The sequence below is a fragment of the Oncorhynchus kisutch genome, unplaced genomic scaffold (genome assembly GCF_002021735.2).
Source record: "Oncorhynchus kisutch isolate 150728-3 unplaced genomic scaffold, Okis_V2 scaffold3378, whole genome shotgun sequence".
Lineage (NCBI taxonomy): Eukaryota > Metazoa > Chordata > Actinopteri > Salmoniformes > Salmonidae > Oncorhynchus > Oncorhynchus kisutch.
The window spans coordinates 51671-78155 of record NW_022265323.1 but is presented as its reverse complement, the minus strand read 5'-3'; the positions used below and the strand labels follow the sequence as shown (position 1 = coordinate 78155).

At 45.8% G+C, this 26485-nt stretch overlaps 1 protein-coding gene across 3 annotated transcripts in view; it reads left to right on the top strand.

Moving 5' to 3' along the window:
* LOC116371563 (serine hydroxymethyltransferase, cytosolic) overlaps positions 1 to 26485 on the top strand; it is a 49776-nt gene that overhangs the window by 9719 nt on the left and 13572 nt on the right. The window contains exons 3-6 of one of the 3 annotated variants that reach the window (XM_031820419.1): positions 2538 to 2683; positions 11021 to 11084; positions 11213 to 11264; positions 15803 to 15963. In XM_031820419.1, the coding sequence (XP_031676279.1) occupies positions 2538 to 2683; positions 11021 to 11084; positions 11213 to 11264; positions 15803 to 15963 (423 nt within the window). Of the gene's footprint in view, positions 1 to 2537; positions 2684 to 3432; positions 3474 to 11020; positions 11137 to 11212; positions 11265 to 15802; positions 15964 to 26485 lie in introns of those variants that run through there. The other 2 variants (XM_031820418.1, XM_031820420.1) reach the window with 2 other exon arrangements.

Sequence of the window (26485 nt, the reverse complement as noted above, 5' to 3'; positions counted from 1 at the left end):
CAGGTAACTACAGGCTGGGTTAAGGCCAGGTAACTACAGGCTGGGTTAAGGCCAGGTAACTACAGGCTGGGTTAAGGCCAGGTAACTACAGGCTGGGTTAAGGCCAGGTAACTACAGGCCGGGTTGAGGCCAGGTAACTACAGGCTGGGTTAAGGCCAGGTAACTACAGGCCGGGTTGAGGCCAGGTAACTACAGGCTGGGTTAAGGTCAGGTAACTACAGGCCGGGTTGAGGTCCGGTAACTACAGGCTGGGTTAAGGCCAGGTAACTACAGGCCAGGTAACTACAGGCTGGGTTAAGGCCAGGTAACTACAGGCCAGGTAACTACAGGCTGGGTTAAGGCCAGGTAACTACAGGCTGGGTTAAGGCCAGGTAACTACAGGCCGGGTTGAGGCCAGGTAACTACAGGCTGGGTTAAGGCCAGGTAACTACAGGCCGGGTTGAGGCCAGGTAACTACAGGCTGGGTTAAGGTCAGGTAACTACAGGCCGGGTTGAGGTCCGGTAACTACAGGCTGGGTTAAGGCCAGGTAACTACAGGCCAGGTAACTACAGGCTGGGTTAAGGCCAGGTAACTACAGGCCAGGTAACTACAGGCTGGGTTAAGGCCAGGTAACTACAGGCCGGGTTGAGGCCAGGTAACTACAGGCTGGGTTGAGGCCAGGTAACTACAGGCCGGGTTGAGGACAGGTAACTACAGGCCAGGTAACTACAGGCTGGGTTAAGGTCAGGTAACTACAGGCCGGGTTGAGGTCCGGTAACTACAGGCTGGGTTAAGGCCAGGTAACTACAGGCCAGGTAACTACAGGCTGGGTTAAGGCCAGGTAACTACAGGCCGGGTTGAGGCCAGGTAACTACAGGCCGGGTTGAGGCCAGGTAACTACAGGCCGGGTTGAGGCCAGGTAACTACAGGCTGGGTTGAGGCCAGGTAACTACAGGCCAGGTAACTACAGGCCAGGTAACTACAGGCTGGGTTAAGGCCAGGTAACTACAGGCCGGGTTGAGGCCAGGTAACTACAGGCCGGGTTGAGGCCAGGTAACTACAGGCTGGGTTGAGGCCAGGTAACTACAGGCCGGGTTGAGGCCAGGTAACTACAGGCCGGGTTGAGGCCAGGTAACTACAGGCTGGGTTAAGGCCAGGTACTACAGGTCGGGTTGAGGCCAGGTAACTACAGGCCGGGTTGAGGCCAGGTAACTACAGGCTGGGTTAAGGCCAGGTACTACAGGCCGGGTTGAGGTCCGGTAACTACAGGCCGGGTTGAGGCCAGGTAACTACAGGCTGGGTTGAGGCCAGGTAACTACAGGCCAGGTAACTACAGGCCAGGTAACTACAGGCTGGGTTGAGGCCAGGTAACTACAGGCCGGGTTGAGGCCAGGTAACTACAGGCTGGGTTGAGGCCAGGTAACTACAGGCCAGGTAACTACAGGCCAGGTAACTACAGGCTGGGTTGAGGCCAGGTAACTACAGGCTGGGTTAAGGCCAGGTAACTACAGGCCGGGTTGAGGCCAGGTAACTACAGGCTGGGTTAAGGTCAGGTAACTACAGGCCGGGTTAAGGTCAGGTAACTACAGGCCGGGTTGTGTTAGGTGTGTATTATAATGATTAATGAATCAGTGTATTATCTAGGTGTATTATAATGAATCGGTGTATTGTCTAGGTGTATTATAATGAATTGGTGTATTATCTAGGTGTATTATAATGAATCGGTGTATTATCTAGGTGTATTATAATGAATCAGTGTATTGTCTAGGTGTATTATAATGAATCAGTGTATTGTCTAGGTGTATTATAATGAATCAGTGTATTGTCTAGGTGTATTATAATGAATCAGTGTATTGTCTAGGTGTATTATAATGAATTGGTGTATTATCTAGGTGTATTATAATGAATCGGTGTATTATCTAGGTGTATTATAATGAATCGGTGTATTGTGTGTATTATAATGAATTGGTGTATTGTCTAGGTGTATTATAATGAATCGGTGTAGTATAATGAATCGGTGTATTATCTAGGTGTATTATAATGAATCAGTGTATTGTCTAGGTGTATTATAATGAATCAGTGTATTGTCTAGGTGTATTATAATGAATCGGTGTATTATCTAGGTGTATTATAATGAATCAGTGTATTGTCTAGGTGTATTATAATGAATTGGTGTATTATCTAGGTGTATTATAATGAATCGGTGTATTGTCTAGGTGTATTATAATGAATCAGTGTATTGTCTAGGTGTATTATAATGAATTGGTGTATTATCTAGGTGTATTATAATGAATCAGTGTATTATCTAGGTGTATTATAATGAATCGGTGTATTGTCTAGGTGTATTATAATGAATCTGTGTATTGTCTAGGTGTATTATAATGAATCAGTGTATTGTCTAGGTGTATTATAATGAATCAGTGTATTGTCTAGGTGTATTATAATGAATCAGTGTATTGTCTAGGTGTATTATAATGAATCGGTGTATTGTCTAGGTGTATTATAATGAATCGGTGTATTGTCTAGGTGTATTATAATGAATCAGTGTATTGTCTAGGTGTTCTCCATCATCAAGAGAGAGAAGCACCGTCAGACCTTTGGCCTGGAGCTGATCGCATCAGAGAACTTCACCTCCAGAGCTGTTCTAGAAGCCCTGGGCTCCTGTATGAACAACAAGTACTCAGAGGGGTATCCTGGACAGAGGTAGGCACTATGAAGCTCTATGAACCTGTATTTAACCAGTCACTCAGAGGGGTATCCTGGACAGAGGTAGGCACTATGAAGCTATGAACCTGTATTTAAACAGTCACTCAGAGGGGTATCCTGGACAGAGGTAGGCACTATGAAGCTATGAACCTGTATTTAAACAGGGAGTCACTCAGAGGGGTATCCTGGACAGAGGTAGGCACTATGAAGCTATGAACCTGTATTTAAACAGTCACTCAGAGGGGTATCCTGGACAGAGGTAGGCACTATGAAGCTATGAACCTGTATTTAACCAGTCACTCAGAGGGGTATCCTGGACAGAGGTAGGCACTATGAAGCTATGAACCTGTATTTAACCAGGGAGTCACTCAGAGGGGTATCCTGGACAGAGGTAGGCACTATGAAGCTATGAACCTGTATTTAAACAGGGAGTCACTCAGAGGGGTATCCTGGACAGAGGTAGGCACTATGAAGCTATGAACCTGTATTTAAACAGGGAGTCACTCAGAGGGGTATCCTGGACAGAGGTAGGCACTATGAAGCTATGAACCTGTATTTAAACAGGGAGTCACTCAGAGGGGTATCCTGGACAGAGGTAGGCACTATGAAGCTATGAACCTGTATTTAACCAGTCACTCAGAGGGGTATCCTGGACAGAGGTAGGCACTATGAAGCTATGAACCTGTATTTAAACAGTCACTCAGAGGGGTAACCTGGACAGAGGTAGGCACTATGAAGCTATGAACCTGTATTTAAACAGTCACTCAGAGGGGTATCCTGGACAGAGGTAGGCACTATGAAGCTTTATGAACCTGTATTTAACCTACCTCTGTCCAGGATACCCCTCTGAGGTAAGAAAAGCAATCGCATCCTGTAGCAAAAGTCTTCAATCAATAATAAGAAATACCAGGAAGGCACCAGAATATCTAACTGGGAAGAGACTATATGGCTTTAGTCAGGTGGTTAGAGTATAGACTACATGGCTTTAGGTGGTTAGAGTATAGACTATATGGCTTTAGGTGGTTAGAGTATAGACTATATGGCTTTAGGTGGTTAGAGTATAGACTATATGGCTTTAGGTGGTTAGAGTATAGACTATATGGCTTTAGGTGGTTAGAGTATAGACTATATGGCTTTAGGTGGTTAGAGTATAGACTATATGGCTTTAGGTGGTTAGAGTATAGACTATATGGCTTTAGGTGGTTAGAGTATAGACTATATGGCTTTAGGTGGTTAGAGTATAGACTATATGGCTTTAGGTGGTTAGAGTATAGACTATATGGCTTTAGGTGGTTAGAGTATAGACTATATGGCTTTAGGTGGTTAGAGTAGAGACTATATGGCTTTAGGTGGTTAGAGTATAGACTATATGGCTTTAGGTGGTTAGAGTATAGACTATATGGCTTTAGGTGGTTAGAGTATAGACTATATGGCTTTAGGTGGTTAGAGTATAGACTATATGGCTTTAGGTGTTAGAGTATAGACTATATGGCTTTAGGTGGTTAGAGTATAGACTATATGGCTTTAGGTGGTTAGAGTATAGACTATATGGCTTTAGGTGGTTAGAGTATAGACTACATGGCTTTAGGTGGTTAGAGTATAGACTATATGGCTTTAGGTGGTTAGAGTATAGACTATATGGCTTTAGGTGGTTAGAGTATAGACTATATGGCTTTAGGTGGTTAGAGTATAGACTATATGGCTTTAGGTGGTTAGAGTATAGACTATATGGCTTTAGGTGGTTAGAGTATAGACTACATGGCTTTAGGTGGTTAGAGTATAGACTATATGGCTTTAGGTGGTTAGAGTATAGACTATATGGCTTTAGGTGGTTAGAGTATAGACTATATGGCTTTAGGTGGTTAGAGTATAGACTATATGGCTTTAGGTGGTTAGAGTATAGACTATATGGCTTTAGGTGGTTAGAGTATAGACTATATGGCTTTAGGTGGTTAGAGTATAGACTATATGGCTTTAGGTGGTTAGAGTATAGACTATATGGCTTTAGGTGGTTAGAGTATAGACTATATGGCTTTAGGTGGTTAGAGTAGAGACTATATGGCTTTAGGTGGTTAGAGTAGAGACTATATGGCTTTAGGTGGTTAGAGTAGAGACTATATGGCTTTAGGTGGTTAGAGTATAGACTATATGGCTTTAGTCAGGTGGTTAGAGTATAGACTATATGGCTTTAGGTGGTTAGAGTATAGACTATATGGCTTTAGGTGGTTAGAGTATAGACTATATGGCTTTAGGTGGTTAGAGTATAGACTATATGGCTTTAGGTGGTTAGAGTATAGACTATATGGCTTTAGGTGGTTAGAGTATAGACTATATGGCTTTAGTCAGGTGGTTAGAGTATAGACTATATGGCTTTAGGTGGTTAGAGTATAGACTATATGGCTTTAGGTGGTTAGAGTATAGACTACATGGCTTTAGTCAGGTGGTTAGAGTATAGACTATATGGCTTTAGGTGGTTAGAGTATAGACTATATGGCTTTAGGTGGTTAGAGTATAGACTATATGGCTTTAGGGTGGTTAGAGTATAGACTATATGGCTTTAGGTGGTTAGAGTATAGACTATATGGCTTTAGGTGGTTAGAGTATAGACTATATGGCTTTAGGTGGTTAGAGTATAGACTATATGGCTTTAGGTGGTTAGAGTATAGACTATATGGCTTTAGGTGGTTAGAGTATAGGACCTATATGGCTTTAGGTGGTTAGAGTATAGACTATATGGCTTTAGGGTGGTTAGAGTATAGACTATATGGCTTTAGGGTGGTTAGAGTATAGACTATATGGCTTTAGGTGGTTAGAGTATAGACTATATGGCTTTAGGTGGTTAGAGTATAGACTATATGGCTTTAGGTGGTTAGAGTATAGACTATATGGCTTTAGGTGGTTAGAGTATAGACTATATGGCTTTAGGTGGTTAGAGTATAGACTATATGGCTTTAGGTGGTTAGAGTATAGACTATATGGCTTTAGGTGGTTAGAGTATAGACTATATGGCTTTAGGTGGTTAGAGTATAGACTATATGGCTTTAGGTGGTTAGAGTATAGACTATATGGCTTTAGGTGGTTAGAGTATAGACTATATGGCTTTAGGGTGGTTAGAGTATAGACTATATGGCTTTAGGTGGTTAGAGTATAGACTATATGGCTTTAGGTGGTTAGAGTATAGACTATATGGCTTTAGTCAGGTGGTTAGAGTATAGACTATATGGCTTTAGTCAGGTGGTTAGAGTATAGACTATATGGCTTTAGTCAGGTGGTTAGAGTATAGACTATATGGCTTTAGTCAGGTGGTTAGAGTATAGACTATATGGCTTTAGTCAGGTGGTTAGAGTATAGACTATATGGCTTTAGTCAGGTGGTTAGAGTATAGACTATATGGCTTTAGTCAGGTGGTTAGAGTATAGACTATATGGCTTTAGTCAGGTGGTTAGAGTATAGACTATATGGCTTTAGTCAGGTGGTTAGAGTATAGACTATATGGCTTTAGTCAGGTGGTTAGAGTATAGACTATATGGCTTTAAGGTGGTTAGAGTATAGACTATATGGCTTTAGGTGGTAGAGTATAGACTATATGGCTTTAGTCAGGGTGGTTAGAGTATAGACTATATGGCTTTAGGTGGTTAGAGTATAGACTATATGGCTTTAGGTGGTTAGAGTATAGACTATATGGGCTTTAGGTGGTTAGAGTATAGACTATATGGCTTTAGGTGGTTAGAGTATAGACTATATGGCTTTAGGTGGTTAGAGTATAGACTATATGGCTTTAGGTGGTTAGAGTATAGACTATATGGCTTTAGTCAGGTGGTTAGAGATAGACTATATGGCTTTAGGTGGTTAGAGTATAGACTATATGGCTTAGGTGGTTAGAGTATAGACTATATGGCTTTAGGTGGTTAGAAGTATAGACTATATGGCTTTAGGTGGTTAGAGTATAGACTATATGGCTTTAGGTGGTTAGAGTATAGACTATATGGCTTTAGTCAGTTGGTTAGAGTATAGACTATATGGCTTTAGTCAGGTGGTTTAGAGTATAGACTATATGGCCTTTAGTCAGGTGGTTAGAGTATAGACTATATGGCTTTAGTCAGGTGGTTAAGAGTATAGGACTATATGGCTTTAGTCAGGTGGTTAGAGTATAGACTATATTGGCTTTAGGTGGTTAGAGTATAGACTATATGGCTTTAGGTGGTTAGAGTATAGACTATATGGCTTTAGGTGGTTAGAGTATAGACTATATGGCTTTAGGTGGTTAGAGTATAGACTATATGGCTTTAGGTGGTTAGAGTATAGACTATATGGCTTTAGTCAGGTGGTTAGAGTATAGACTATATGGCTTTAGGTGGTTAGAGTATAGACTATATGGCTTTAGGTGGTTAGAGTATAGACTATATGGCTTTAGTCAGGTGGTTAGAGTATAGACTATATGGCTTTAGTCAGGTGGTTAGAGTATAGACTATATGGCTTTAGTCAGGTGGTTAGAGTATAGACTACATGGCTTTAGGTGGTTAGAGTATAGACTATATGGCTTTAGGTGGTTAGAGTATAGACTATATGGCTTTAGGTGGTTAGAGTATAGACTATATGGCTTTAGTCAGGTGGTTAGAGTATAGACTATATGGCTTTAGGTGGTTAGAGTATAGACTATATGGCTTTAGGTGGTTAGAGTATAGACTATATGGCTTTAGTCAGTGGTTAGAGTATAGACTATATGGCTTTAGGTGGTTAGAGTATAGACTATATGGCTTAGGTGGTTAGAGTATAGACTATATGGCTTTAGGTGGTTAGAGTATAGACTATATGGCTTTAGGTGGTTAGAGTATAGACTATATGGCTTTAGGTGGTTAGAGTATAGACTATATGGCTTTAGGTAGTTAGAGTATAGACTATATGGTTTTAGGTGGTTAGAGTATAGACTATATGGCTTTAGTCAGGTGGTTAGAGTATAGACTATATGGCTTTAGGTGGTTAGAGTATAGACTATATGGCTTTAGGTGGTTAGAGTATAGACTATATGGCTTTAGGTGGTTAGAGTATAGACTATATGGCTTTAGGTGGTTAGAGTATAGACTATATGGCTTTAGGTGGTTAGAGTATAGACTATATGGCTTTAGGTGGTTAGAGTATAGACTATATGGCTTTAGGTGGTTAGAGTATAGACTATATGGCTTTAGGTGGTTAGAGTATAGACTATATGGCTTTAGGTGGTTAGAGTATAGACTATATGGCTTTAGGTGGTTAGAGTATAGACTATATGGCTTTAGGTGGTTAGAGTATAGACTATATGGCTTTAGGTGGTTAGAGTATAGACTATATGGCTTTAGTCAGGTGGTTAGAGTATAGACTATATGGCTTTAGTCAGGTGGTTAGAGTATAGACTATATGGCTTTAGGTGGTTAGAGTATAGACTATATGGCTTTAGGTGGTTAGAGTATAGACTATATGGCTTTAGGTGGTTAGAGTATAGACTATATGGCTTTAGGTGGTTAGAGTATAGACTATATGGCTTTAGGTGGTTAGAGTATAGACTATATGGCTTTAGGTGGTTAGAGTATAGACTATATGGCTTTAGGTGGTTAGAGTATAGACTATATGGCTTTAGGTGGTTAGAGTATAGACTATATGGCTTTAGTCAGGTGGTTAGAGTATAGACTATATGGCTTTAGTCAGGTGGTTAGAGTATAGACTATATGGCTTTAGGTGTTAGAGTATAGACTATATGGCTTTAGGTGGTTAGAGTATAGACTATATGGCTTTAGGTGGTTAGAGTATAGACTATATGGCTTTAGGTGGTTAGAGTATAGACTATATGGCTTTAGTCAGGTGGTTAGAGTATAGACTATATGGCTTTAGTCAGGTGGTTAGAGTATAGACTATATGGCTTTAGGTGGTTAGAGTATAGACTATATGGCTTTAGGTGGTTAGAGTATAGACTATATGGCTTTAGGTGGTTAGAGTATAGACTATATGGCTTTAGGTGGTTAGAGTATAGACTATATGGCTTTAGGTGGTTAGAGTATAGACTATATGGCTTTAGGTGGTTAGAGTATAGACTATATGGCTTTAGGTGGTTAGAGTATAGACTATATGGCTTTAGGTGGTTAGAGTATAGACTATATGGCTTTAGGTGGTTAGAGTATAGACTATATGGCTTTAGTCAGGTGGTTAGAGTATAGACTATATGGCTTTAGGTGGTTAGAGTATAGACTATATGGCTTTAGGTGGTTAGAGTATAGACTATATGGCTTTAGGTGGTTAGAGTATAGACTATATGGCTTTAGGTGGTTAGAGTATAGACTATATGGCTTTAGGTGGTTAGAGTATAGACTATATGGCTTTAGTGGTTAGAGTATAGACTATATGGCTTTAGGTGGTTAGAGTATAGACTATATGGCTTTAGGTGGTTAGAGTATAGACTATATGGCTTTAGGTGGTTAGAGTATAGACTATATGGCTTTAGGTGGTTAGAGTATAGACTATATGGCTTTAGGTGGTTAGAGTATAGACTATATGGCTTTAGGTGGTTAGAGTATAGACTATATGGCTTTAGTCAGGTGGTTAGAGTATAGACTATATGGCTTTAGGTGGTTAGAGTATAGACTATATGGCTTTAGGTGGTTAGAGTATAGACTATATGGCTTTAGGTGGTTAGAGTATAGACTATATGGCTTTAGGTGGTTAGAGTATAGACTATATGGCTTTAGGTGGTTAGAGTATAGACTATATGGCTTTAGGTGGTTAGAGTATAGACTATATGGCTTAGGGTTAGAGTATAGACTATATGGCTTTAGGGTAGAGTATAGACTATATGGCTTTAGGTGGTTAGAGTATAGACTATATGGCTTTAGGTGGTTAGAGTATAGACTATATGGCTTTAGGTGGTTAGAGTATAGACTATATGGCTTTAGGTGGTTAGAGTATAGACTATATGGCTTTAGGTTGGTTAGAGTATAGACTATATGGCTTTAGGTGGTTAGAGTATAGACTATATGGCTTTAGGTGGTTAGAGTATAGACTATATGGCTTTAGGTGGTTAGAGTATAGACTATATGGCTTTAGGTGGTTAGAGTATAGACTATATGGCTTTAGGTGGTTAGAGTATAGACTATATGGCTTTAGGTGGTTAGAGTATAGACTATATGGCTTTAGGTGGTTAGAGTATAGACTATATGGCTTTAGGTGGTTAGAGTATAGACTATATGGCTTTAGGTGGTTAGAGTATAGACTATATGGCTTTAGTAGGTGGTTAGAGTATAGACTCTATGGCTTTAGTCAGGTGGTTAGAGTATAGACTATATGGCTTTAGGGTGGTTAGAGTATAGACTATATGGCTTTAGGTGGTTAGAGTATAGACTATATGGCTTTAGGTGGTTAGAGTATAGACTATGGCTTTAGGTGGTTAGAGTATAGACTATATGGCTTTAGGTGGTTAGAGTATAGACTATATGGCTTTAGGTGGTTAGAGTATAGACTATATGGCTTTAGGTGGTTAGAGTATAGACTATATGGCTTTAGGGTGGTTAGAGTATAGACTATATGGCTTTAGTCAGGTGGTTAGAGTATAGACTATATGGCTTAGTCAGGTGGTTAGAGTATAGACTATATGGCTTTAGGTGGTTAGAGTATAGACTATATGGCTTTAGGTGGTTAGAGTATAGACTATATGCTTTAGGTGGTTAGAGTATAGACTATATGGCTTTAGGTGGTTAGAGTATAGACTATATGGCTTTAGGTGGTTAGAGTATAGACTATATGGCTTTAGGTGGTTAGAGTATAGACTATATGGCTTTAGGTGGTTAGAGTATAGACTATATGGCTTTAGGTGGTTAGAGTATAGACTATATGGCTTTAGGTGGTTAGAGTATAGACTATATGGCTTTAGGTGGTTAGAGTATAGACTATATGGCTTTAGGTGGTTAGAGTATAGACTATATGGCTTTAGGTGGTTAGAGTATAGACTATATGGCTTTAGGTGGTTAGAGTATAGACTATATGGCTTTAGGTGGTTAGAGTATAGACTATATGGCTTTAGGTGGTTAGAGTATAGACTATATGGCTTGGAGATCTCCAGGGTTATCTAATGGGTTTGGTTGTGGAGACCAGAGATCTCCAGGGTTATCTAATGGGTTTGGTTGTGGAGACCAGAGATCTCCAGGTTTATCTAATGGGTTTGGTTGTGGAGACCAGAGGGATCTCCAGGGTTGTCTAATGGGTTTGGATGTGGAGACCAGAGATCTCCAGGGTTATCTATCCCTGAGAGAATGGGTTTGGAGACCAGAGACAACATATTGTTGAGACACATGTTTCCATGTGTGTGTGTAGGTACTACGGCGGTACAGAACATGTTGATGAGTTGGAGCGTCTGTGTCAGAGGAGAGCTCTGGAGGCCTACGGACTGGACGCTGACAAGTGGGGAGTTAACGTACAGCCATACTCAGGTAGTACCCCCCCCCCCCTAAACAGGGACACATACTCAGGTAGTACCCCCCCCCCACTACACAGAGAGCTCTGGAGGCCTACGGACTGGACGCTGACAAGTGGGGAGTTAACGTACAGCCATACTCAGGTAGTACCCCCCCCCCCCCCCTACACAGGGACACGTACTCAGGTAGTACCCCCCCCCCCACACACACAGGGACACACACACACACTACGCAGAGACACACACACACTACGCTGAGACACACACACACACACTACTCAGAGACACACACACACTACTCAGAGACACACTACGCAGAGACAGAGACACACTACGCAGAGACAGAGACACACTACGCAGAGACACACACACACACACACACTACGCAGAGACACACACACACACACACTACGCAGAGACACACACACACACACTACGCAGAGACACACACACACACACTACGCAGAGACACACACACACACTACGCAGAGACACACTACGCAGACACACACACACACTACGCAGAGACACACACACACACTACGCAGAGACACACACACACACACACTACGCAGAGACACACACACACACACTACGCAGAGACACACACACACACACACATACTACGCAGAGACACACACACACACACTACGCAGAGACACACACACTACACAGAGACACGCACACTACGCAGAGACACACACACACACACACACACTACGCAGAGACACACACACTACGCAGAGACACACACACTACACAGAGACACGCACACTACGCAGAGACACACACACACACACACTACGCAGATACACACACACACTACGCAGAGACACACACACACACACACTACGCAGAGAGACACACACACACACTACGCAGAGACACACACACACTACGTAGAGACACACACACACACACACGCTACACAGAGACACACACACACTACACAAAGACACACACACTACACAGAGACACACACACTAACTAGGTGGAGGTGTAACCAGGCCATCCCAGTACAGCTCTGTAGGGTCTAACTAGGTGTAACTAGGCCATCCCAGTACAGCTCTGTAGGGTCTAACTAGGTGTAACCAGGCCATCACAGTACAGCTCTGTAGGGTCTAACTAGGTGTAACCAGGCCATCCCAGTACAGCTCTGTAGGGTCTAACTAGGTGGAGGTGTAACCAGGCCATCCCAGTATAGCTCTGTAGGGTCTAAATAGGTGTAACCAGGCCATCCCAGTACAGCTCTGTAGGGTCTAACTAGGTGTAACCAGGCCATCCCAGTACAGCTCTGTAGGGTCTAACTAGGTGGAGGTGTAACCAGGCCATCCCAGTACAGCTCTGTAGGGTCTAACTAGGTGGAGGTGTAACCAGGCCATCCCAGTATAGCTCTGTAGGGTCTAAATAGGTGTAACCAGGCCATCCCAGTACAGCTCTGTAGGGTCTAACTAGGTGGAGGTGTAACCAGGCCATCCCAGTACAGCTCTGTAGGGTCTAACTAGGTGGAGGTGTAACCAGGCCATCCCAGTACAGCTCTGTAGGGTCTAACTAGGTGGAGGTGTAACCAGGCCATCCCAGTACAGCTCTGTAGGGTCTAACTAGGTGTAACCAGGCCATCCCAGTACAGCTCTGTAGGGTCTAACTAGGTGGAGGTGTAACCAGGCCATCCCAGTACAGCTCTGTAGGGTCTAACTAGGTGTAACCAGGCCATCCCAGTACAGCTCTGTAGGGTCTAACTATGTGGAGGTGTAACCAGGCCATCCCAGTACAGCTCTGTAGGGTCTAACTAGGTGGAGGTGTAACCAGGCCATCCCAGTACAGCTCTGTAGGGTCTAACTAGGTGTAACCAGGCCATCCCAGTACAGCTCTGTAGGGTCTAACTAGGTGTAACCAGGCCATCCCAGTACAGCTCTGTAGGGTCTAACTAGGTGGAGGTATAACCAGGCCATCCCAGTACAGCTCTGTAGGGTCTAACTAGGTGGAGGTGTAACCAGGCCATCCCAGTACAGCTCTGTAGGGTCTAACTAGGTGGAGGTGTAACCAGGCCATCCCAGTACAGCTCTGTAGGGTCTAACTAGTTGTAACCAGGCCATCCCAGTACAGCTCTGTAGGGTCTAACTAGGTGGAGGTATAACCAGGCCATCCCAGTACAGCTCTGTAGGGTCTAACTAGGTGGAGGTGTAACCAGGCCATCCCAGTATAGGTCTGTAGGGTCTAACTAGGTGGAGGTGTAACCAGGCCATCCCAGTACAGCTCTGTAGGGTCTAACTAGGTGGAGGTGTAACCAGGCCATCCCAGTACAGCTCTGTAGGGTCTAACTAGGTGTAACCAGGCCATCCCAGTACAGCTCTGTAGGGTCTAACTAGGTGGAGGTGTAACCAGGCCATCCCAGTACAGCTCTGTAGGGTCTAACTAGGTGGAGGTGTAACCAGGCCATCCCAGTACAGCTCTGTAGGGTCTAACTAGGTGTAACCAGGCCATCCCAGTACAGCTCTGTAGGGTCTAACTAGGTGGAGGTGTAACCAGGCCATCCCAGTACAGCTCTGTAGGGTCTAACTAGGTGTAACCAGGCCATCCCAGTACAGCTCTGTAGGGTCTAACTAGGTGGAGGTGTAACCAGGCCATCCCAGTACAGCTCTGTAGGGTCTAACTAGGTGTAACCAGGCCATCCCAGTACAGCTCTGTAGGGTCTAACTAGGTGGAGGTATAACCAGGCCATCCCAGTACAGCTCTGTAGGGACTAACTAGGTGGAGGTGTAACCAGGCCATCCCAGTACAGCTCTGTAGGGTCTAACTAGGTGGAGGTGTAACCAGGCCATCCCAGTACAGCTCTGTAGGGTCTAACTAGTTGTAACCAGGCCATCCCAGTACAGCTCTGTAGGGTCTAACTAGGTGGAGGTATAACCAGGCCATCCCAGTACAGCTCTGTAGGGTCTAACTAGGTGGAGGTGTAACCAGGCCATCCCAGTACAGCTCTGTAGGGTCTAACTAGGTGTAACCAGGCCATCCCAGTACAGCTCTGTAGGGTCTAACTAGGTGGAGGTGTAACCAGGCCATCCCAGTACAGCTCTGTAGGGTCTAACTAGGTGGAGGTGTAACCAAGCCATCCCAGTACAGCTCTGTAGGGTCTAACTAGGTGTAACCAGGCCATCCCAGTACAGCTCTGTAGGGTCTAACTAGGTGTAACCAGGCCATCCCAGTACAGCTCTGTAGGGTCTAACTAGGTGGAGGTATAACCAGGCCATCCCAGTACAGCTCTGTAGGGTCTAACTAGGTGGAGGTATAACCAGGCCATCCCAGTACAGCTCTGTAGGGTCTAACTAGGTGGAGGTGTAACCAGGCCATCCCAGTACAGCTCTGTAGGGTCTAACTAGGTGGAGGTGTAACCAGGCCATCCCAGTACAGCTCTGTAGGGTCTAACTAGTTGTAACCAGGCCATCCCAGTACAGCTCTGTAGGGTCTAACTAGGTGGAGGTATAACCAGGCCATCCCAGTACAGCTCTGTAGGGTCTAACTAGGTGGAGGTGTAACCAGGCCATCCCAGTATAGGTCTATAGGGTCTAACTAGGTGGAGGTGTAACCAGGCCATCCCAGTACAGCTCTGTAGGGTCTAACTAGGTGGAGGTGTAACCAGGCCATCCCAGTACAGCTCTGTAGGGTCTAACTAGGTGTAACCAGGCCATCCCAGTACAGCTCTGTAGGGTCTAACTAGGTGTAACCAGGCCATCCCAGTACAGCTCTGTAGGGTCTAACTAGGTGTAACCAGGCCATCCCAGTACAGCTCTGTAGGGTCTAACTAGGTGGAGGTATAACCAGGCCATCCCAGTACAGCTCTGTAGGGTCTAACTAGGTGGAGGTATAACCAGGCCATCCCAGTACAGCTCTGTAGGGTCTAACTAGGTGGAGGTGTAACCAGGCCATCCCAGTACAGCTCTGTAGGGTCTAACTAGGTGGAGGTGTAACCAGGCCATCCCAGTACAGCTCTGTAGGGTCTAACTAGTTGTAACCAGGCCATCCCAGTACAGCTCTGTAGGGTCTAACTAGGTGGAGGTGTAACCAGGCCATCCCAGTACAGCTCTGTAGGGTCTAACTAGGTGTAACCAGGCCATCCCAGTACAGCTCTGTAGGGTCTAACTAGGTGGAGGTGTAACCAGGCCATCCCAGTACAGCTCTGTAGGGTCTAACTAGGTGTAACCAGGCCATCCCAGTACAGCTCTGTAGGGTCTAACTAGGTGGAGGTATAACCAGGCCATCCCAGTACAGCTCTGTAGGGTCTAACTAGGTGGAGGTGTAACCAGGCCATCCCAGTATAGGTCTGTAGGGTCTAACTAGGTGGAGGTGTAACCAGGCCATCCCAGTACAGCTCTGTAGGGTCTAACTAGGTGGAGGTGTAACCAGGCCATCCCAGTACAGCTCTGTAGGGTCTAACTAGGTGTAACCAGGCCATCCCAGTACAGCTCTGTAGGGTCTAACTAGGTGTAACCAGGCCATCACAGTACAGCTCTGTAGGGTCTAACTAGGTGGAGGTGTAACCAGGCCATCCCAGTACAGCTCTGTAGGGTCTAACTAGGTGGAGGTGTAACCAGGCCATCCCAGTATAGCTCTGTAGGGTCTAACTAGGTGTAACCAGGCCATCCCAGTACAGCTCTGTAGGGTCTAACTAGGCGATGTGTTTGTAGGCTCCCCTGCTAACTTTGCTGTGTACACGGCGATCGTGGAGCCTCATGGGAGGATCATGGGTCTGGACCTCCCTGATGGAGGTCACCTGACGCACGGCTTCATGACGGACAAGAAGAAGATCTCTGCCACATCCATCTTCTTTGAGTCCATGCCATACAAGGTAAACAACAACAACAACAACACCTCCATCTTCTTTGAGTCCATGCCCTACAAGGTAAACAACAACAACACATCCACCTTCTTTGAGTCCATGCCCTACAAGGTAAACAACAACACATCCGTCTTCTTTGAGTCCATGCCCTACAAGGTAAACAACAACAACAACAAATCCATCTTCTTTGAGCCCATGCCCTACAAGGTAAACAACAACAACAACAACAACAACACCTCCATCTTCTTTGAGTCCATGCCCTACAAGGTGAACAACAACAACAACACATCCATCTTCTTTGAGTCCATGCCCTACAAGGTAAACAACAACAACACATCCATCTTCTTTGAGTCCATGCCCTACAAGGTAAACAACAACAACAACAACACATCCATCTTCTTTGAGTCCATGCCCTACAAGGTAAACAACAACAACAACACATCCACCTTCTTTGAGTCCATGCCCTACAAGGTAAACAACAACAACACATCCATCTTCTTTGAGTCCATGCCCTACAAGGTAGAGAGAGGAGCCGGGGCAGAGAGAGAGGAGCAGAGAGAGAGGAGCAGAGAGAGAGGAGCAGAGAGAGAGGAGCAGAGAGAGAGGAGCAGAGAGAGAGGAGCAGAGAGAGAGGAGCAGAGAGAGGAGCCGGGGCATAGAGAGAGGAGCATAGAGAGAGGAGCATAGAGAGAGGAGCATAGAGAGAGGAGCATAGAGAGGGTAGCCGGTGCATAGAGAGAGGAGAGGAGCAGAGACACACACCACACAGTTTATTTGAGATCAACGTCCTTCTGCCTGCCTGTCCAGCCAAGGTAACCACGGGGAGAACAGAACTGTCTGACGCACCGTTCTGTCATCACACCAGAGATGGGCCTTGACACGGTTAGTTGGTTGTGTCAGTCTTGTCTTTATGTTGCAACAATGTTGCTGTGCAAAGGCCTTGACCACACGGAGTTGTCTCACTGACCTTTACCCATCCTCAACACCTGATTGGCTGATTTAAATGACGTGGTAAAGGGCTGGATAGGACCGAGGTACTGTGCAGCCCTCTTTATTGACCTATCGGAGGCTTTCCATACTGTAGACCAAAGATCTAAGATCGTCTGCAGTCGTTCTGATCGGGCCTCATTTTATTGGTAAGTCAGGTTTCCGGGTCGAGAGCTTCCTTAGTGTTCAAATCACTAAGGACTTAAAGTTCCCGGAGTGTTCCTTAAAGTTCCCGGAGTGTTCCTTAACGTTCCCGGAGTGTTCCTTAAAGTTCCCGGAGTGTTCCTTAAAGTTCCCGGAGTGTTCCTTAACGTTCCCGGAGTGTTCCTTAAAGTTCCCGGAGTGTTCCTTAAAGTATTCCTCCTTTGAGTCCCGGAGTATTTCTCCTTTGAGTCCCTGAGTATTTCTCCTTTGAGTCCCTGAGTATTTCTCCTTTGAGTCCCTGAGTATTTCTCCTTTGAGTCCCTGAGTATTCCTCCTTTGAGTCCCGGAGTGTTCCTTTGAGTCCCTGAGTATTCCTCCTTTGAGTCCCGGAGTATTCCTCCTTTGAGTCCCGGAGTATTCCTCCTTTGAGTCCCGGAGTATTCCTCCTTTGAGTCCCTGAGTATTTCTTTGAGTCCCGGAGTATTCCTCCTTTGAGTCCCTGAGTATTTCTTTGAGTCCCTGAGTATTCCTCCTTTGAGTCCCGGAGTATTTCTTTGAGTCCCGGAGTATTTCTTTGAGTCCGGAGTATTTCTTTGATTTCTCAATGCCAGAAACACATATAATAGTAACTTAGAGCACCCCAAGAAAACATTCCCAAATGTACAAATCCTTAAATCAATTCTCATAAAGTTATTCTAAAAGTTGGGTTAGATTTTTTTTCTCCAAATCTGTTTGAATTTCAGAGATCACGTGATCAAAGCCAACCAGCTGTAAACACGTCAACCATGTTGGTATTTAACTGCTGCTGATGTCATAGATAGTACCAGCCTATGGGAAACAGCCGTTTTCAAGGTGTTTGTGGTGGCTGTGCGTGGTGCTAATTCGGTCGTTCTGTGGTTGTTTTCTCTACAGCCCGAGTGCTGCCTAAAGGTGTTTATGGTGGTGCTAATTCGGTTGTTCTGTGGCTCTCGGGGGTTGTTTTCTATACAGCCTGCCCGAGTGCTGCCTAAAGGTGTTGGTGCTAATTCGGTTGTTCTGTGGCTCTCGGGGGTTGTTTTCTATACAGCCTGCCCGAGTGCTGCCTAAAGGTGTTGGTGCTAATTCGGTTGTTCTGTGGCTCTCGGGGGTTGTTTTCTATACAGCCTGCCCGAGTGCTGCCTAAAGGTGTTGGTGCTAATTCAGTCGTTCTGTGGCTCTCGGGGGGTTGTTTTCTATACAGCCTGCCCGAGTGCTGCCTAAAGGTGTTTATGGTGGCTGTGCGTGGTGCTAATTCGGTCGTTCTGTGGCTCTCGGGGGGTTGTTTTCTATACAGCCCGAGTGCTGCCTAAACAGAAATGCGATGCTTTGGCCACAGGGATCGGGTGGCATTCCGTAGAAGCGCAGGGGCCATGCTTTTTTTGGTCCGTGGGAGGGGGGGGAGGGGAGGGAAGTGTATTTCTCGATCGTAGGATCAATGTGGCTTCTTGTTGAAGAGGCAGCAGATAATGGTAGCTTTCTAGAGCTTTCTCTCCTCTTTCTCCATTTCTGAATTGGGGGCCATTTTCTTTCTAGCTGACAAAAAAAAAACACTTTGTAGACAAATGTATGTGGACAACCCTTTTCAAATGAGTGGATTATGTTTCAGCCACGTCCGTTGCTGACAGGTGTATAAAGTCATGGACTCTACAAGGTGCTGAAAGTGTTCCCCCAAGGATGCTGGCCCGCTGTGGCATTATATAACAATAATAACTCGAGACAGTTTTCTCCAAAGGGACATGCGTTCATATGGATGGGTGGTCCCAGCGGGAATCAAACCCACTATCATATGGATGGGTGGTCCCAACAGGAATCAAACCCACTATCATATGGATGGGTGGTCCCAGCTGGAATCAAACCCACTATCATACGGATGGGTGGGGCCAGCGGGGATCAAACCCACTATCATATGGATGGGTGGTCCCAGCTGGAATCAAACCCACTATCATACGGATGGGTGGTCCCAACAGGAATCAAACCCACTATCATACGGATGGGTGGTCCCAACAGGAATCAAACCCACTATCATATGGATGGGTGGTCCCAGCGGGAATCAAACCCACTATCATATGGATGGGTGTTCCCAACAGGAATCAAACCCACTCATATGGATGGGTGGTCCCAACAGGAATCAAACCCACTATCATACGGATGGGTGGTCCCAACAGGAATCAAACCCATTATCATACGGATGGGTGGTCCCAACAGGAATCAAACCCACTATCATACGGATGGGTGGTCCCAGCGGGAATCAAACCCACTATCATATGGATGGGTGGTCCCAACAGGAATCAAACCCACTATCATACGGATGGGTGGTCCCAACAGGAATCAAACCCACTATCATATGGATGGGTGGTCCCAGCAGGAATCAAACCCACTATCATACGGATGGGTGGTAATCAAACCCACTATCATATGGATGGGTGGTAATCAAACCCACTATCATATGGATGGGTGGTCCCAGCGGGAATCAAACCCACTATCATATGGATGGGTGGTAATCAAACCCACTATCATACAGATGGGTGGTAATCAAACCCACTATCATATGGATGGGTGGTCCCAGCGGGAATCAAACCCACTATCATACGTATGGGTAGTCCCAGCAGGAATCAAACCCACTATCATACGGATGGGTGGTAATCAAACGCACTATCATACGGATGGGTGGTCCCAGCGGGAATCAAACCACTACCATATGGATGGGTGGTAATCAAACCCACTATCATATGGATGGGTGGTAATCAAACCCACTATCATATGGATGGGTGGTAATCAAACCCACTATCATATGGATGGGTGGTAATCAAACCCACTATCATATGGATGGGTGGTCCCAGCGGGAATCAAACCCACTATCATACGGATGGGTGGCCCCAGCGGGAATCAAACCCACTATCATACGGATGGGTGGTAATCAAACCCACTATCATATGGATGGGTGGTAATCAAACCCACTATCATATGGATGGGTGGTCCCAGCGGGAATCAAACCCACTATCATACGGATGGGTGGTAATCAAACCCACTATCATATGGATGGGTGGTAATCAAACCCACTATCATATGGATGGGTGGTCCCAGCGGGAATCAAACCCACTATCATATGGATGGGTGGTAATCAAACCCACTATCATACGGATGGGTTGTCCCAGCAGGAATCAAACCCGCTATCATATGGATGGGTGGTAATCAAACCCACTGTCATATGGATGGGTGGTAATCAAACCCACTATCATATGGATGGGTGGTCCCAGCGGGAATCAAACCCACTATCATATGGATGGGTGGTAATCAAGCCCACTATCATATGGATGGGTGGTAATCAAACCCACTATCATATGGATGGGTGGTAATCAAACCCACTATCATATGGATGGGTGGTCCCAGCGGGAATCAAACCCACTATCATATGGATGGGTGGTAATCAAACCCACTATCATATGGATGGGTGGTCCCAGCGGGAATCAAACCCACTATCATATGGATGGGTGGTAATCAAACCCACTATCATACGGATGGGTTGTCCCAGCAGGAATCAAACCCACTATCATATGGATGGGTGGTAATCAAACCCACTATCATATGGATGGGTGGTAATCAAACCCACTATCATATGGATGGGTGGTAATCAAACCCACTATCATATGGATGGGCAGTAATCAAACCCACTATCATACAGATGGGTGGTAATCAAACCCACTATCATATGGATGGGTGGTCCCAGCGGGAATCAAACCCACTATCATATGGATGGGTGGTAATCAAACCCACTATCATATGGATGGGTGGTCCCAGCGGGAATCAAACCCACTATCATACGGATGGGTGGTAATCAAACCCACTATCATATGGATGGGTGGTCCCAACAGGAATCAAACCCACAATCATACGGATGGGTGGTCCCAGCGGGAATCAAACCACTATCATATGGATGGGTGGTAATCAAACCCACTATCATATGGATGGGTGGTAATCAAACCCACTATCATATGGATGGGTGGTAATCAAACCCACTATCATATGGATGGGTGGTCCCAGCGGGAATCAAACACACTATCATACGGATGGGTGGTCCCAGCGGGAATCAAACCCACTATCATACGGATGGGTGGTAATCAAACCCACTATCATATGAATGGGTGGTAATCAAACCCACTATCATATGGATGGGTGGTAATCAAACCCACTATCATATGGATGGGTGGTCCCAGCGGGAATCAAACCCACTATCATACGGATGGGTGGTCCCAGCGGGAATCAAACCCGCTATCATATGGATGGGTGGTCCCAGCGGGAATCAAACCCACTATCATATGGATGGGTGGTCCCAGCGGGAATCAAACCCACTATCATATGGATGGGTGGTAATCAAACCCACTATCATACGGATGGGTGGTCCCAGCGGGAATCAAACCCACTATCATATGGATGGGTGGTAATCAAACCCACTATCATGCAGATGGGTGGTAATCAAACCCGCTATCATACGGATGGGTGGTCCCAGCAGGAATCAAACCCACTATCATATGGATGGGTGGTAATCAAACCCACTATCATACGGATGGGTGGTCCCAGCAGGAATCAAACCCACTATCATACGGATGGGTGGTCCCAGCAGGAATCAAACCCACTATCATACGTATGGGTGGTCCCAGCAGGAATCAGACCCACTATCATACGGATGGGTGGTCCCAGCAGGAATCAAACCCACTATCATACGGATGGGTGGTCCCAGCAGGAATCAAACCCACTATCATACGTATGGGTGGTCCCAGCAGGAATCAAACCCACTATCATACAGATGGGTTGTCCCAGCAGGAATCAAACCCACTATCATATGGATGGGTGGTCCCAGCAGGAATCAAACCCACTATCATATGGATGGGTGGTCCCAGCAGGAATCAAACCCACTATCATACGGATGGGTGGTCCCAACAGGAATCAAACCCACTATCATATGGATGGGTGGTCCCAGCGGGAATCAAACCCACTATCATATGGATGGGTGTTCCCAACAGGAATCAAACCCACTATCATATGGATGGGTGGTAATCAAACCCACTCATATGGATGGGTGGTCCCAACAGGAATCAAACCCACTATCATACGGATGGGTGGTCCCAACAGGAATCAAACCCATTATCATACGGATGGGTGGTCCCAACAGGAATCAAACCCACTATCATACGGATGGGTGGTCCCAGCGGGAATCAAACCCACTATCATATGGATGGGTGGTCCCAACAGGAATCAAACCCACTATCATACGGATGGGTGGTCCCAACAGGAATCAAACCCACTATCATATGGATGGGTGGTCCCAGCAGGAATCAAACCCACTATCATACGGATGGGTGGTAATCAAACCCACTATCATATGGATGGGTGGTCCCAGCGGGAATCAAACCCACTATCATATGGATGGGTGGTAATCAAACCCACTATCATATGGATGGGTGGTCCCAGCGGGAATCAAACCCACTATCATACGGATGGGTGGTAATCAAACCCACTATCATATGGATGGGTGGTCCCAACAGGAATCAAACCCACTATCATACGGATGGGTGGTCCCAGCGGGAATCAAACAACTATCATATGGATGGGTGGTAATCAAACCCACTATCATATGGATGGGTGGTAATCAAACCCACTATCATATGGATGGGTGGTAATCAAACCCACTATCATATGGATGGGTGGTCCCAGCGGGAATCAAACACACTATCATACGGATGGGTGGTCCCAGCGGGAATCAAACCCACTATCATACGGATGGGTGGTAATCAAACCCACTATCATATGAATGGGTGGTAATCAAACCCACTATCATATGGATGGGTGGTAATCAAACCCACTATCATATGGATGGGTGGTCCCAGCGGGAATCAAACCCACTATCATACGGATGGGTGGTCCCAGCGGGAATCAAACCCGCTATCATATGGATGGGTGGTCCCAGCGGGAATCAAACCCACTATCATATGGATGGGTGGTCCCAGCGGGAATCAAACCCACTATCATACGGATGGGTGGTCCCAGCGGGAATCAAACCCACTATCATATGGATGGGTGGTAATCAAACCCACTATCATGCAGATGGGTGGTAATCAAACCCACTATCATACGGATGGGTGGTCCCAGCAGGAATCAAACCCACTATCATATGGATGGGTGGTAATCAAACCCACTATCATACGGATGGGTGGTCCCAGCAGGAATCAAACCCACTATCATACGGATGGGTGGTCCCAGCAGGAATCAAACCCACTATCATACGTATGGGTGGTCCCAGCAGGAATCAGACCCACTATCATACGGATGGGTGGTCCCAGCAGGAATCAAACCCACTATCATACGGATGGGTGGTCCCAGCAGGAATCAAACCCACTATCATACGTATGGGTGGTCCCAGCAGGAATCAAACCCACTATCATACAGATGGGTTGTCCCAGCAGGAATCAAACCCACTATCATATGGATGGGTGGTCCCAGCAGGAATCAAACCCACTATCATACGGATGGGTGGTCCCAGCAGGAATCAAACCCACTATCATACGGATGGGTGGTCCCAACAGGAATCAAACCCACTATCATATGGATGGGTGGTCCCAGCGGGAATCAAACCCACTATCATATGGATGGGTGTTCCCAACAGGAATCAAACCCACTATCATATGGATGGGTGGTAATCAAACCCACTCATATGGATGGGTGGTCCCAACAGGAATCAAACCCACTATCATACGGATGGGTGGTCCCAACAGGAATCAAACCCATTATCATACGGATGGGTGGTCCCAACAGGAATCAAACCCACTATCATACGGATGGGTGGTCCCAGCGGGAATCAAACCCACTATCATATGGATGGGTGGTCCCAACAGGAATCAAACCCACTATCATACGGATGGGTGGTCCCAACAGGAATCAAACCCACTATCATATGGATGGGTGGTCCCAGCAGGAATCAAACCCACTATCATACGGATGGGTGGTAATCAAACCCACTATCATATGGATGGGTGGTAATCAAACCCACTATCGTATGGATGGGTGGTCCCAGCGGGAATCAAACCCACTATCATATGGATGGGTGGTAATCAAACCCACTATCTTACAGATGGGTGGTAATCAAACCCACTATCATATGGATGGGCGGTCCCAGCGGGAATCAAACCCACTATCATACGTATGGGTGGTTCCAGCAGGAATCAAACCCACTATCATACGGATGGGTGGTAATCAAACGCACTATCATACGGATGGGTGGTCCCAGCGGGAATCAAACCACTACCATATGGATGGGTGGTAATCAAACCCACTATCATATGGATGGGTGGTAATCAAACCCACTATCATATGGATGGGTGGTAATCAAACCCACTATCATATGGATGGGTGGTCCCAGCGGGAATCAAACCCACTATCATACGGATGGGTGGCCCCAGCGGGAATCAAACCCACTATCATACGGATGGGTGGTAATCAAACCCACTATCATATGGATGGGTGGTAATCAAACCCACTATCATATGGATGGGTGGTCCCAGCGGGAATCAAACCCACTATCATACGGATGGGTGGTAATCAAACCCACTATCATATGGATGGGTGGTAATCAAACCCACTATCATATGGATGGGTGGTCCCAGCGGGAATCAAACCCACTATCATATGGATGGGTGGTAATCAAACCCACTATCATACGGATGGGTTGTCCCAGCAGGAATCAAACCCACTATCATATGGATGGGTGGTAATCAAACCCACTGTCATATGGATGGGTGGTAATCAAACCCACTATCATATGGATGGGTGGTCCCAGCGGGAATCAAACCCACTATCATATGGATGGGTGGTAATCAAGCCCACTATCATATGGATGGGTGGTAATCAAACCCACTATCATATGGATGGGTGGTAATCAAACCCACTATCATATGGATGGGTGGTCCCAGCGGGAATCAAACCCACTATCATATGGATGGGTGGTAATCAAACCCACTATCATATGGATGGGTGGTCCCAGCGGGAATCAAACCCACTATCATATGGATGGGTGGTAATCAAACCCACTATCATACGGATGGGTTGTCCCAGCAGGAATCAAACCCACTATCATATGGATGGGTGGTAATCAAACCCACTATCATATGGGTGGGTGGTAATCAAACCCACTATCATATGGATGGGTGGTAATCAAACCCACTATCATATGGATGGGCAGTAATCAAACCCACTATCATATGGATGGGTGGTAATCAAACCCACTATCATATGGATGGGTGGTCCCAGCGGGAATCAAACCCACTATCATATGGATGGGTGGTAATCAAACCCACTATCATATGGATGGGTGGTCCCAGCGGGAGTCAAACCCACTATCATACGGATGGGTGGTAATCAAACCCACTATCATATGGATGGGTGGTCCCAACAGGAATCAAACCCACTATCATACGGATGGGTGGTCCCAGCGGGAATCAAACCACTATCATATGGATGGGTGGTAATCAAACCCACTATCATATGGATGGGTGGTAATCAAACCCACTATCATATGGATGGGTGGTAATCAAACCCACTATCATATGGATGGGTGGTCCCAGCGGGAATCAAACACACTATCATACGGATGGGTGGTCCCAGCGGGAATCAAACCCACTATCATACGGATGGGTGGTAATCAACCCCACTATCATATGAATGGGTGGTAATCAAACCCACTATCATATGGATGGGTGGTAATCAAACCCACTATCATATGGATGGGTGGTCCCAGCGGGAATCAAACCCACTATCATACGGATGGGTGGTCCCAGCGGGAATCAAACCCGCTATCATATGGATGGGTGGTCCCAGCGGGAATCAAACCCACTATCATATGGATGGGTGGTCCCAGCGGGAATCAAACCCACTATCATATGGATGGGTGGTAATCAAACCCACTATCATACGGATGGGTGGTCCCAGCGGGAATCAAACCCACTATCATATGGATGGGTGGTAATCAAACCCACTATCATGCAGATGGGTGGTAATCAAACCCACTATCATACGGATGGGTGGTCCCAGCAGGAATCAAACCCACTATCATATGGATGGGTGGTAATCAAACCCACTATCATACGGATGGGTGGTCCCAGCAGGAATCAAACCCACTATCATACGGATGGGTGGTCCCAGCAGGAATCAAACCCACTATCATACGTATGGGTGGTCCCAGCAGGAATCAGACCCACTATCATACGGATGGGTGGTCCCAGCAGGAATCAAACCCACTATCATACGGATGGGTGGTCCCAGCAGGAATCAAACCCACTATCATACGTGTGGGTGGTCCCAGCAGGAATCAAACCCACTATCATACAGATGG